This window comes from Aureobasidium subglaciale, assembly GCF_000721755.1.
Source record: "Aureobasidium subglaciale EXF-2481 unplaced genomic scaffold scaffold_6, whole genome shotgun sequence".
NCBI lineage: Eukaryota > Fungi > Ascomycota > Dothideomycetes > Dothideales > Saccotheciaceae > Aureobasidium > Aureobasidium subglaciale.
This window is the reverse complement of record NW_013566989.1, coordinates 647,747-659,583: the sequence shown is the minus strand read 5'-3', so window position 1 is coordinate 659,583 and position 11,837 is coordinate 647,747. Positions and strand designations below refer to the sequence as shown.

At 50.5% G+C, this 11,837-nt stretch overlaps 5 protein-coding genes across 5 annotated transcripts; 1 reads left to right on the top strand and 4 right to left on the bottom strand.

Annotated features, from left to right (window-relative positions):
- Positions 1 to 225: 225 nt before the first annotated feature.
- On the bottom strand, positions 226 to 2,186 carry AUEXF2481DRAFT_106826 (uncharacterized protein). The gene is made up of 8 exons (XM_013490149.1): positions 1,910 to 2,186; positions 1,684 to 1,853; positions 1,523 to 1,630; positions 1,398 to 1,469; positions 1,260 to 1,346; positions 944 to 1,210; positions 516 to 884; positions 226 to 463 (listed from the first exon to the last, which is right to left on the bottom strand). The coding sequence occupies exons 1-8, from the start codon at positions 1,971 to 1,973 to the stop codon at positions 290 to 292; spliced, it is 1,311 nt and encodes a 436-aa protein (XP_013345603.1). The 5' UTR covers positions 1,974 to 2,186; the 3' UTR covers positions 226 to 289.
- Positions 2,119 to 2,448, top strand: AUEXF2481DRAFT_626379 (uncharacterized protein). Its single transcript, XM_013490148.1, has one exon. The coding sequence runs from the start codon at positions 2,208 to 2,210 to the stop codon at positions 2,388 to 2,390; it is 183 nt and encodes a 60-aa protein (XP_013345602.1). The 5' UTR covers positions 2,119 to 2,207; the 3' UTR covers positions 2,391 to 2,448.
- A 58-nt stretch (positions 2,449 to 2,506) lies between these two features.
- On the bottom strand, positions 2,507 to 3,491 carry AUEXF2481DRAFT_28124 (uncharacterized protein; the record flags this gene model as incomplete). Its single annotated transcript, XM_013489887.1, has 2 exons — positions 2,507 to 3,227; positions 3,277 to 3,491. The coding sequence occupies 2 exons, from the start codon at positions 3,489 to 3,491 to the stop codon at positions 2,507 to 2,509; spliced, it is 936 nt and encodes a 311-aa protein (XP_013345341.1).
- Positions 3,492 to 7,562: 4,071 nt separating this feature from the next.
- On the bottom strand, positions 7,563 to 8,822 carry AUEXF2481DRAFT_63842 (uncharacterized protein; the record flags this gene model as incomplete). Its single annotated transcript, XM_013490015.1, has 1 exon — positions 7,563 to 8,822. The coding sequence occupies one exon, from the start codon at positions 8,820 to 8,822 to the stop codon at positions 7,563 to 7,565; it is 1,260 nt and encodes a 419-aa protein (XP_013345469.1).
- Positions 8,823 to 9,862: 1,040 nt separating this feature from the next.
- AUEXF2481DRAFT_38404 (uncharacterized protein) lies at positions 9,863 to 11,414 on the bottom strand. The gene is made up of 3 exons (XM_013489965.1): positions 10,608 to 11,414; positions 10,495 to 10,554; positions 9,863 to 10,442 (listed from the first exon to the last, which is right to left on the bottom strand). The coding sequence occupies exons 1-3, from the start codon at positions 11,149 to 11,151 to the stop codon at positions 10,204 to 10,206; spliced, it is 843 nt and encodes a 280-aa protein (XP_013345419.1). The 5' UTR covers positions 11,152 to 11,414; the 3' UTR covers positions 9,863 to 10,203.
- Between the last annotated feature and the right edge of the window lie 423 nt (positions 11,415 to 11,837).

Genomic DNA, 11,837 nt, shown 5'->3' with positions numbered 1-11,837 from the left:
GACTTGGGATGACATGTCACTTCCTAGGCTTCATACAATTGCTTGCAGGTCAAAATCGACAGTGTTGCTCGAGGAGAAAAGACGAGATTACCGCAGAGGAAAAATCACTGCATACAAGTCGAGGTCTCGTTATCGTCGACAGTGGGGCTGCGTGGGGGCCCGGGCGGGGGCGCGCCGCTTCCCTGACAGTTTTGATCGAGCAATCATAACTTGTCAATTCTGACATAATTGTTGGTCTATACAGATGACTCCGTCTCAAAAATGAGCTGAAGAGTCGGTTCTCGAGCTGTCAGCCCTCGTATTTGCTCAAACAAATGCTAGCATTTGTCCCTCCAAAGCCGAAGCTATTTGATAGCGCGACTTGTACTTTGCAGTCTTGGGCTGTGTTGGGGACATAGTTGCAATCGAAGTCAGATGCAGGGTCGCCCGCCTGTCTGAGATTGAGTGTTGGTGGTAAAATGTCCTGCGTTTTGTCAGCGTGAGTCCGTTGGTGTCTGGATTCGGGAAGGTGATACATCTTTCAGTGCCAGTACAGTGAATATGGTCTCGGCGGCTCCGGCAGCTCCTAAGAGATGTCCGACTGCACCTTTGGTGCTGCTTGCGTTGATTTGCATAGCACTCGCATATCCCTCTTCGCCGAGTAACAGAGTCTTTATGGCACGATTCTCGGCAGCATCGCCGAGTACTGTTGAAGTAGCGTGAGCATTCACATAGTCAACTTTGCTAGGTTTGATGCCTGCTTGCTTCAGTGCACGCTTCATAGCGAGGCACGGTCCCTGACCATCTTCTCGAGGAGCCGTCATATGATGTGCATCAGATGAAAGGCCGTAGCCTCTGACCTCAGCATAGATGGAGGCTCCACGTGCTTTCGCATGCTCCAGTTCCTAGACGGCAGTCGTTATTGAAATGTCCAGTATAGTGCAACACTATGTGTGGTACTAACCTCAAGTACCACAACACCGGCTCCCTCGCCAATCACAAAGCCCGCCCTAGCGTTGTCAAACGGTCTTGAGGCTTCCTGTGGCCTATCGTTCCATTCAGTAGCTAGACTTCTTGCGCGAGAAAATCCAGCGATGGCGAGCGGATGGATGCAAGACTCTGCACCCCCAGCAACCATCACATCTGCATCTCCGAAGGCGATCATGCGGGCAGCATCACCGATTGCATGGACACCCGTTGTACACGCCGTTGTCGCTGCGTGGTTAGGCCCCTTCTTATCGTCAGTTCAGACGGTGTGTGCTGAGAAGGAAATCACCCACCTTGAATCCATATCTCATGGAAATGTGACCTGCGGCTAGATTGATTAAGAGCCTGGGTACGAATAGGGGCGACACTTTCTTGTAGCCCTGCTATGCGTCAGTATCTCGTCCTCGATTTGACCAGGACATCGGACATACGCCTTTCTCAAACTCCACAGCAGTGTTGTAGGCATCGTCCAGGCTCCCAATACCAGATCCGATGTAGACACCCTGCAGCAAACTTAGACTTGTCTTTTGTTGTGGCGGTGATGTTGTTAATGTACCGTTGCTTGGAGATCCTCCTCAGATTCTGGCCTCCAATTCGCGTCCCGAAGAGCTTCATCAGCTGAAGCCATAGCATACTGCGCGAATAGTGCCATCTTCCGATCATCCTAATTTGAATGTCAATCTGTGTTCATTCAGAGGTGAAGTTTTCGTTACCTACGCCTGGCCGTAACCAATCCTTTGGATTCCATCCTCCATCTCCGTGTCGGAGACTGGCAGGGATAATACCTGCGATTTGAGATGGCAGAGAGGAAAATTTCGGATCTCTGTTCGTGATGTTCACAATCCCGCATTCTCCATTGATCAGTCGCCTCCAGGTGGGCAGAACACCTATGATCAGAATAAGTATCTCCACGATAAACTCATAGTATGGCAGCTGAGCTTACCAACTGCAAGGGGAGTCACAGCCCCTAGGCCAGTGACAACTATCCTCCGCATTGCATTTTGCATTTGTCAAGATTGTTCAGGGCATGTACCTCGACTAACAGACAAGGTGCTTCGGTAAAGGCGTGGAGAGTATAACGCACGGGCCATGTGTACATATCTTCGCGCATCCCTCGCACAAATCGCAATGCAGCAGAACCTACTCAACTGGTGGTGAGGATGGTGTCCCGATGAATAAGCTCATGGAACTGACTGTCTACACAAGCCCCATGACACGTTGTTCCTACAGATGATGTCTGAATGTACGGTGTACAGCCATTAGCGGAGACAGTCGTGTCAAGGGCGAGAGCGACAACCGTTATCATTCGAATGACACATTCTATTCGTAAGGCTGCCGTAACACTTTTTATTCTAATGCCGAACGCTATGATAGTGAAATACTGTGGTGTGCCATATGCAAATGCTTTTTTACTCTTCAGATAGCTGGAATCATCTCCGCGATCTTTTGTCTGTCATGAATCTCGTGAAATTAAATCGTTATGCAAGAAAGAGAAGGAAAAGAAGAAGCCGTTGATTTAGGCTTGAGAGACCGAGGCATGCTAATCGTGTCTTGGGGGTGCCTGCATGGCCTCGTGGAAGAAAAGTTGTCGAAGACTGCCCTTGCTGGGTGATGTACCACTTGCGTAGTCCTTCTTCTCGTAGCTCATTTCTCCCTCGACGACACGGAAGGCAGTGCTAGTGCTTACACTACTGCGCAGTGAAGTACTCTGGTGGCTTAGATCGGTTGACGCAGTCAGTGGTTCTGTGTTGACGACAGGCGTGACGAGGTCGACTGAGAGGGAGCTGAACGAAGCACTATAAGGGTTCTTGCGACCCGGAAGCGGGCGAGCCGATAGATATGAACCAACAGTGCTGAGAAGCGAAGTCGGCGTGTGTGACAAGGACGGTGTATATGGTTCGTAGCTCGCACGACGGGGGCTCTGGTCGGTGGAGCTGTAACGGTAGTGTGAGAGATAGCGATATCCATCACTCTCACTGCGTCGGTATGCCGGTTGTTCCTCGCTGCCAGACAGATCCGAACTGTCGTCTGAGAAGGCCAATGATGGTGGACGCACGACGGTCGGTGATCGCATGGGCAAAATCTCGTGTTGGTTGTCTTCGAAGAAGTAGGAGCTTCGGGGGGTGATAGGTTGCGGCGAGGGCTCCGACGGCAAGATGGAGTGACTCAGAGGCTTGTTGTGGTCCTTTCGGCGGCAGCTCTCTGAACAGTAGAGAATGGAGTTGCAGGCAGGAGTGAGGATTTGCTTCTCGCAAGTAGCACTGGGCCATGTTAGTAGGGCGACACGAGGCAACGACGAAGCTTACTCACCAAAACTGAGGAAGACCAGCCATGTCTTCGTCCTCTGGGTCGATGTCTCTTTTCGGGTGACTCTTTGCAGAAGTGGCAGTAGTCTTTTTTGACTGAGCCGAGTGACTATGCTTTCGAGGACCGAGCGGAGGAGGCCTTAGCGGGCGTGCATGTGTGGGTGCAGCTCGGCGAGTGTTTGCAGTGGTATTACGAGCATGTTGTTGTGGAGGACTCATCTTCGGCGGCTGGGGGTAGGGGCGCGATTTAAGATAAAGACCAAAGTGATTGACATGCAAGTTAAGCCGCGGGTGGCCGGTGCAGAAAGTGTGGCAGCAGCAGCAGCAAACAGCGGTAACAGCACTGGACACAGACAGGGCGTGGCTTGGTGAGAAGCGGGCGTTCTTATCTATAGAAGGTTGGAGATGTCGATGTAGACAGTCGTGGCTCGAAATGGACCTGCCGTTGAATGTGTCAGAACAGGCTACCTGAACCGGCTTTGCAGGTGATCGGAAACACGCATGAGCAGATGACACTGAGCAACGTCGATGGCGGCCGACGAGCAAATTTCATTCCTCGGCCAGCCAGAAACAAGAAAATACAAAGTGCGTACCCGTCAATGGAAGTTGCAGCAGCGGTGAGACTTTTGCATCAAAGAAAGCGGCCTTGTTGCTGATAAGGGCTGCCAATAGGGCGTCGTCGATCCGGAACAATCCCAAGTACTTGCTGCAGGTACGGCAGGTCGTGTCAAGGAGGATATGAGAACGGATAGCTGTTGTGTACTCGATGCTCGATACTCGATACTCGATAGGGAGATGCGACGAGGAATAGCAGCGTGGTTTTGTATGTGGAGGTGGACTTGAGAAGAACAGGTGCCTTGGCCACAGCACAACGGTGGTCAGGCCGAATTTTAACGGGCTACTTGTGACCTTCCCCCTTGTCAGCCTCACTTACTGCCATCAAGTGGAGCTATTCGCAATCTTGTCGACGCATGACATGTCATGTAGCGGCCACGAAGACAGTGGATGCTTAGAGTTGGCGCTTCTCGTCAAGACCCTGACGATTGCCCGCACTTGGCCTGTCCCGCACCGCGTTGCTCCGCTTCGGCAAAACTCGTGTCTCTTGCGCCCTCCTGATTCGCACGACTTCTTCCACCGAATATCAGTGCTCAGTCTGGACTGTTTCGTCTTGTCCGTTCACTTGATCCGGCAGGAAAATTCTCCCTCACAACATCATCTCTCTACGCGCACTACAGCTATCGAATGCTCGGTTACGTACGAGAGACCACCGGACTAAGCGTCATGTCTACCCACTACATAATACGATGCCAAACGTGATGTCCAAGAGTGCCCTATGGCGACTGTTACACTGTGCATGGCATCACTGATTGGTGTGCACGCGTTTTCGTTCTTCTCATTGTTCAGGACCATGCCAACCAAACCTGTATTACCAGGCGCATCTTGCCCATGAGTCATCGCGCACTCGGACGTCTTTCTGGTCTTCAGTTTCTGCGTCGCTTGACTCGCAAGTCACAACGACATCAGCCACCATGGCCGTCAGCCGGAAAAACACGATGTCTCGTTCTGCGCTCCGTGAGTCGTCTCCGTTGTCGTTCTTCCTTGACATTTGCTCGATTTCACCATTCTTTGTTATTCTGTAACACTGGCTGAGTGCAAGCTCGTCTCTCCACACGAACACTTACCGCGAGCACTCCACAACCCACATCTCTCCCGTACTCGTCAGCTCCGCGTTAAGAGCAACCGCCTCTGCCCGGAGCGCAAACCCCACTTTTCGTTTTCCATTTGGACAGCTCTGGAGCGCTGGATCGGGAGTTGTCCATTTGCTTTCTGCTTTTGTGCATACCCCCTGATCTTGGTCTTGGTCTTTCGTTCATCAGAACTGATACCAGATCAGCGCGTGACACATTGCTAGTTTTGGTTGCATCGATCGACATTGTACAGCCAGAATGAGAAGTGTACGAATAGTCTGGTGGAGCCAGATCTTGTCCTGAGCGCAAGAGGTTGAAGCAAGTCCGGACTTCTCTCCAAATTTGTAGCCGCAAAGCCACACTGCTTCGCAACACCAATGTTACCTTTGTGGCTTTGAAGTTTCAGCAATCCCTGCACTTGAGTCTGTTTGTCAAGAATAGAGTATGACGACACACTTCTACTGGCAAAGGTCACGACACTTGTCGAAACTCCCTCGAATCTTGATCGTGAACATGGAGCGCTCCGAAAAGGCCTCGGCACGAACAGAGTACTGCTATGCCGACCTGTGAGGCCGAGATCGATAAGATACCCCACATGCCCCAGCTTGGTCCAACCAGATCAACGTCATGCATCCACAGAGTCTGACAACCTGACTCCCAGCCTTTGAAGTTTGCACCAAAGAACGGCTTTCGTGCCTGCCAAGAGAGCGTAACACTTCGCATCGACTTCCAGATTAGTCGCGCAGGGCTGCCCCTCCATTATTGCAGTCCCCATGTATCGAATATGGATTCAATAAGGCGAGCCGACGCAGAGTCGATTTTACGTCGATGCGATGGATACCCTTAGATCAGATTGGAATAACAGGGCAGAGTAACATTCTAGGCAAACTCTCTCTCTCTCTGCCAACCTCGCATCGTCGCGTTCCAACTGTGAGTAGGTTTAACCGTCAAACAGCGCGTATGACAACATTTCTCGGAAACTCGCGATTCGCGAATCGACAAAGTAGTGTATGTATTAGCGTGGCTCTACGACCGTAACAGTTTCCTGGACAAAAGGATGACGAGCACCTTCGCATTCCGAGCGTGCGTGGACTCTGGAATTACAGGTAGGTACGCGTCTATCTTCCATTAATGGTATCCTTCAACTCGAGTCGAAGGCTTGCAGACACGTCACGCTTCTATGTCTTTACACAGTAGCGAGTCAACTTTGAGTGCTATGCCAGGACACAGTCATGTTGGGGCTCAGCCGAGAACTCTTTGTCTCAATCCATTCTCAACGCTTCCTGTCTGTCCAAAGTGTGGGTCGGGTAGCTGCTGTATAATGCACAATCGCTTTGGATCCAACCGCCACATACCATTGAGATATACCTATCCGAGGCGACTCGATAGACATCACTTCTAGCTCGAAAGTATCTGTCGATCTCTGCCATGCATTTAGCGCTTCACCACCGCAAGGCAAGATGGGAGTAACTTGTCCATTTACTAGAAATGTTCCCCTGAGTAGGTGCCGCACATACACGCTAGAGTATTGGCCAGTGCTGATGGTATCTTTTACATCGCGAGAATGTACTTTCGGCCGTTGGAGGACCTCTGAGTTCACACCATGGTTCGTTGATCTGTTGAAACACGGCAAGAAGTCGTGATGATGAGCAAATTGCATAAAATCACGAACTGTCAAACTTTATCCTTGCCTCTAATGGATAACCGTGTAGATACCCATAGTCACTGCTGTCACGGTCTTTTTGTCAACATTCCAATGCTCGTTGTATTGCTGTACATCGTTTGAGCTAATCGCGAGGGGAACCCTGTTCTTTTTTCCTGTGGTGTAGGCATGACCCTGCTCCGGTGTTGTAAGAGCCGAAGACGATCATCATCTCGCTCTCACTCTCACTCTCGCTCTTCCGGGCAGACATCGTCGTTCTTCAAGTGTATTTAATAGCCTATGGGACTCAAGATCGTGATCCGATTAGTCCTCGATTCAGTGCTTTACCAGAAAGCTACGCTACTGGGTCCCGGTTGTGTGCGTGGAACGGGGTGCCTAAATCCGAAACCATCAACAGCCACCCACCTCGAGATGACAATAGTAAAAACACCTTCAAGGCAGTTCCAGTTAGAGTATTCCATTAGGTTTGCACCTTTTCAATATGCCTGACAATATAGGACATTATTTCGGTTCGACTTACTCTTGTCACAGGTGTTACCCTGTCCACAAACGACACTCCAAAATTGTCGAAACGATAGAAGCACAAAATACAACAAAGAGCATATATATCATTCCAGTTCGCGTATTGCTGGTTGATCTATTGGTTAGAAGTAGATCTAGACATGGGCGCCCTGAAAGTCATGCATGATTTGGATATTGATGATTTGTCTGAAACTCGATCTCGCTGACCACGTTCCGGCAAGCTGTTGGATGTATAGAATGACGCGGTCGAATGACTTCTTGAACACGTCACATAGTCTCAACTGTGGAAGCGTAGTACGACGAGTGTGAGAACTGTGTACATGAAAGATCATGATTCATGAATACAGTATCAACACGTAAGCTAAACATTACATACAATATGTGGTTAGGAATGAAGAGACCAGGGGTAATAGACTATCAAACAATCGCATTCGGATGCTCAGCTCTACGCCTAGCTGTTCCGAGACCACTTTCGCCAAGCTCCTGGTTTTCTCCCAGCCATGGCTTCTTTGCCTCGCCCAGTACACCTTCTGTACCGTAGTAGACGAAGTGTCCAAGAATGATGAGAACGAAAGCGATGGGGTAGAGATAGTGGATGTGATATCCGAGGACTTGGGTACCAACGACGATTCCCCAGAAGGTGCCTGTCAATAGACCGATGTTGAAGAACGCGGCACTGCTCATGCGGAAAACGATTGGTGCCAAGGTATAGAAGATGAACAGCAGCAGGGTGTAACCGACGATGTATCCGATGATCTGTCCGTCCCATGTTGCTTCTTGAATGGACTTGCGATCGAAAATGGCGGCTTGCACGCCGTTGATGAACATGCCCCAGAATGCCAGTTGTCCGATGACTTCGTACATGGGTCTTTTGGAAACGAGGAACTCCTCGAAAGTGTTGGAGAAAGCATAGAGAGTCTGAGCAAGTAGACAGAACAGATCTCCCTTGAGCGCGTTTGCCGGAGCGTAGTTGTTGGACTTTGTGATGTAATCACTGGCAATCAACAAGGCGAATCCTCCGCATGCAAGTACGATGCCTCCGTACTGCGCAAGGTGGTAGCGCACCTTGAGAACGACCAACGATATCACGACGACGACGATGACTGTCCAGAAGCTGAAGAGTTGGGCAGACAGGAGATTGGTGTATTTGTATGCGAGCACGATGAAGTAATTGCCCTCAACATCCAAGAAAGCCAGTATGAAGAATCGCCAGCCATCTTTCAAGACCATCTTGGCCCATCTGGCAAAGCCGTACTTGTAGATGGTGAAAGAAGTGTATACAACATTCAGCAAAACATAGTTGAAGAAGGTCTGGAATGCTGGGATACTGGTGCCTCGAGCGTTGATCAGAGATGTCAAGGTATTTGTTCCGGTCTGAGCCAGAGCGATGATTTGTGTGAGCAGAAGCACAATCCAGAAATCTCTTGTCCGCAGGTAGGCAAATTTGCCCTTCTTTGCGCCTTCTCTTTCTTCATAGTCGTGTACGACACCCCCATCATCAATACATTCGGGCGTGCCATGGAGCCTGCCATTGATACTCGAACTCGGCGTGGACGGTTCAGGCGTCGTGTTGGTTCCCTTTGTCTTTACAGTGATGCGCTCGACGGGGTCTTCGATCTCGATGGTATCGTTGGCATGGTCGACCTGGCGTTGCGGCTGCTCGTCCTGGTGGCTCATTCTCGCAAGGCTCGGCGCGTTCGCCGGACTCGCTAGACAAGGAATGAAAAATACGTCGGGTTTCTGGAGAAGAGGGCAAGATCCTCGTCTCACAACTGTTGGTCGAGTGCTTCGTGAGGACGGCACATCCTGGAGCCGACTATCTTTTTTCCCGTTTCCTGCAGATGGCAAAGGCCCGACATGTTGATGAGAAAATACCATGGGCCCATCTGATTGGCCCGCCTCAATCTTTCTGTCGCCAAGCGGGGTCCAGACCCGTGTGCGAAATTGATTATCCCAGAAGGCGATGTGCCGTGTTTGTTTGAGCCTCAAAGACTCCGCAACTCGTCTTGATCTGTCGGGTGGACATCACTCCAGAGCCATGAGTCGTCAACCCAACGAATCTTGCTAAACGACATGCCAGCTGGACGTGATGATAGTAGAGATTCCCTGGGCCCGCATGACCATGTGTTGTCCATTCTTGAAGCACCGAATCTGAGTCCCGCTCTTTAGTGCACTATTGCGCTTCCCGGCTCGGCGGGCGGCCACCCCGAGCTCCCCCCCTCGGCCATGTTATTCCAAGGAGGCATTCAATAATTGGACAACTACGCAACTATGGTATATGACTGGTCCCTGGTGCGCAAAAGCTTCACGGGATGCGTGGCCGTACGTTTGAGCTGAAAGCGGCTGTGTTGTTGCAGGGTGCCAGCTGAATTACGTGAACCTGCATGTTAAGACTTGGTGTCCTCGAGCCGACCCAAGGAACCAAACGCTCTTGTTTATTCTCCGACGGGAACTTATGCAGCAAGCACGTGTGTTCGAGGGAAAATTGACCACATCGTAGAAATCCCAACAGCCTTATCGACGCTCATCAACGTGCTCATCGGATAATCAGGTCGAATCCTCTGCTCGCTTCTTGAAACTCAAAACATCAATACTTCAATAGCGTCCTCTCTACCTATGGTATAATGGATGCCCACATCAGCACATAAGAGCCAGGATCGGAATCAGGATTATGTACATGCGCATGAGCCAATATTTGAGCGAGGCACCAAGAAGAATAGGGACACTGGTAAGATCGTGATTGCATTTATCGTCTTCGCATCTTGGTGTTGCTGGGTACCCACAACACCCCTGCATTCTAGAAATTTCAGAGTACGACCCCGGACCCATACGCAACTGTCGCTACGACTATAACATTTCCAACTCCTGAATCGAACCCAATCTGTTCAACATAACCCCAACAAAAATCAAAGCTGACAACAAAGGAGAATCGTAAAAAGGCGTTTTCCTTCAAGTGGAAAGGTCATTTCGCTCGTCATGGACGTTTTATCCGTGTAGAACCTGCAATTACCCATGAAATGCCATCGCAGGTCGATGGGGGTGAGTCTCGCTGGTATGCTCAATGAGCGGCAACAGCACCATTGCCCCTCTTCAAGAAAGAAAAGCGTTCCTTCTTGACGACGACAGGGGCTGGAATGGAAATCTCCTTTGCTTCAGAGGCAGGTGCCTTGTTGTGGCCAAAGTATTTACGTTCGGCCTGTGGTTTCTCAACAGGCATCTGGTTCACTCTGTGACCGGGATGAATCTCATTTGGGGGCGCGTAAGCAACTGCCTCGGATCTGAGCTCAATTTGACCACCTGAATAAGATTTAGTCGGAGGACCAGATTAGTAGTATATTCGCAAACTTACTGCTTGAACCGGAAGGAGAACTGTTTTCACTCTCTGCAGGCGACGACTCGGTGGATGATTCTGTTCAAATATTAATGAGACGTTCAAACTCTGAGATGGGAGGAAAAACGTACCAACACTAGATAAAGGACTCTTGCCTAACGAGCTTCGTGTTGAGCCACGAGGGGAGCGTGACGCCTTAGTCCTGTTGGCCAGTAGTGCAGCTGCAAATACGGGCTCCTGATCGCGATCATTAGACTCCATAACTTTCTCAAGACCCTGGAAACTCGTGTTGCGGGAAACAGCGGCCGACTTCATGGATGAGCCTGATGATCTGACTGGTAGTGTGAAGGCCTGGGCAGACGGTGCAAAGTCGAGAGATGAGTCGCTGTTTGCCCTGTTGAATCCTGGTCTGCTGTTGGATCGTGTTGTGGTGTGCGAAGTTGATGGACGAGTAGAGTAGTCGCTTCCGATCCTGCTGAGTCGGGCTTTGTTCTGGTATGCAATTTCCTCGACTTTCCAGCCTCCAGGTGAACTGGTCATAGCATCGGTAGCGGCGTGAGTAGGAACGTGTTTGTAGGGAACAGCGTTAGTAGGCTTGGTATCCTGTGTCTCATTTTTCGCCTTGTGGTCGTCCGCTGCCTTTTTGGCGCCTTTGAGCTTCGATAAGATAGACATGTTTGCTCGATGAGATGACTGCGAGCGTTGTAGATTTGGCTCGGTCTGCGGGCTAGCAAATGTCTGTACAGTTGTAGGAGTAATTCCAGGGAATGATACTCAAGTACGATGAGAGGAATGGTATGCCAGAAGGCAGGACTTGAGAGGCAGTGGAAACGGCTGCCTTTTGATTACTTCACAAAACGAATGCCCTGAGTGATCCCCGAGCTCAGCCAGGGAGCTTGATTGCACGGCTCTGAATCTAGCGTGACGCCTAAAATAAAGTATTTGACGGGCAAGGTCAAAACGGGCGGAAGCTCGACGATCCAGTGCGTAGATAGCGGCCAAGAACATACCTCTAGTGGCTAGCTTTATAGCCAGGGGTGGCAGCGGCCGGATCGCATGCTAGGGAAGTTCTCGACTTGGTAACCATCAGGTCTTGTTAAGGTTGGCTCATGCAGAAGCGCTGGTAGCTGTGCTCAATCGGGACAGCATGATTGTGTGTACATAAGATGGAGCGCCTGATCTTTTCCAGCATGCGGGACAGTTCTGCAGAATACATAAATGACACGATACGCATGCGTTGTCGGTTCCTCAAACCCGCGGCGAGATCCCCGTTAGCTGCATCTCTGCGGTAGAAGCAGTTGGACCTATGACGATCCTGCTGGTGAATGGCAGTGCTATCCGAGACACACAGCAGCGCAGCG

Bases quoted from the DNA above. Each gene is read 5' to 3' on its own strand.
- AUEXF2481DRAFT_106826 (XM_013490149.1), bottom strand. From the start codon at position 1,973: ATGCAAAATGCAATGCGGAGGATAGTTGTCACTGGCCTAGGGGCTGTG. The intron at 885-943 runs GTTAGTACCACA...ACTGCCGTCTAG, and splicing joins CCGGTGTTGTGGTACTTGAG to GAACTGGAGCATGCGAAAGC. The intron at 464-515 runs GTATCACCTTCC...GACAAAACGCAG, and splicing joins CTGTACTGGCACTGAAAGAT to GACATTTTACCACCAACACT.
- AUEXF2481DRAFT_626379 (XM_013490148.1), top strand. From the start codon at position 2,208: ATGTACGGTGTACAGCCATTAGCGGAGACAGTCGTGTCAAGGGCGAGA.
- AUEXF2481DRAFT_38404 (XM_013489965.1), bottom strand. From the start codon at position 11,151: ATGTCTATCTTATCGAAGCTCAAAGGCGCCAAAAAGGCAGCGGACGAC. The intron at 10,555-10,607 runs GTACGTTTTTCC...ATATTTGAACAG, and splicing joins GAGTCCTTTATCTAGTGTTG to AATCATCCACCGAGTCGTCG. The intron at 10,443-10,494 runs GTAAGTTTGCGA...AATCTTATTCAG, and splicing joins TTCTCCTTCCGGTTCAAGCA to GTGGTCAAATTGAGCTCAGA.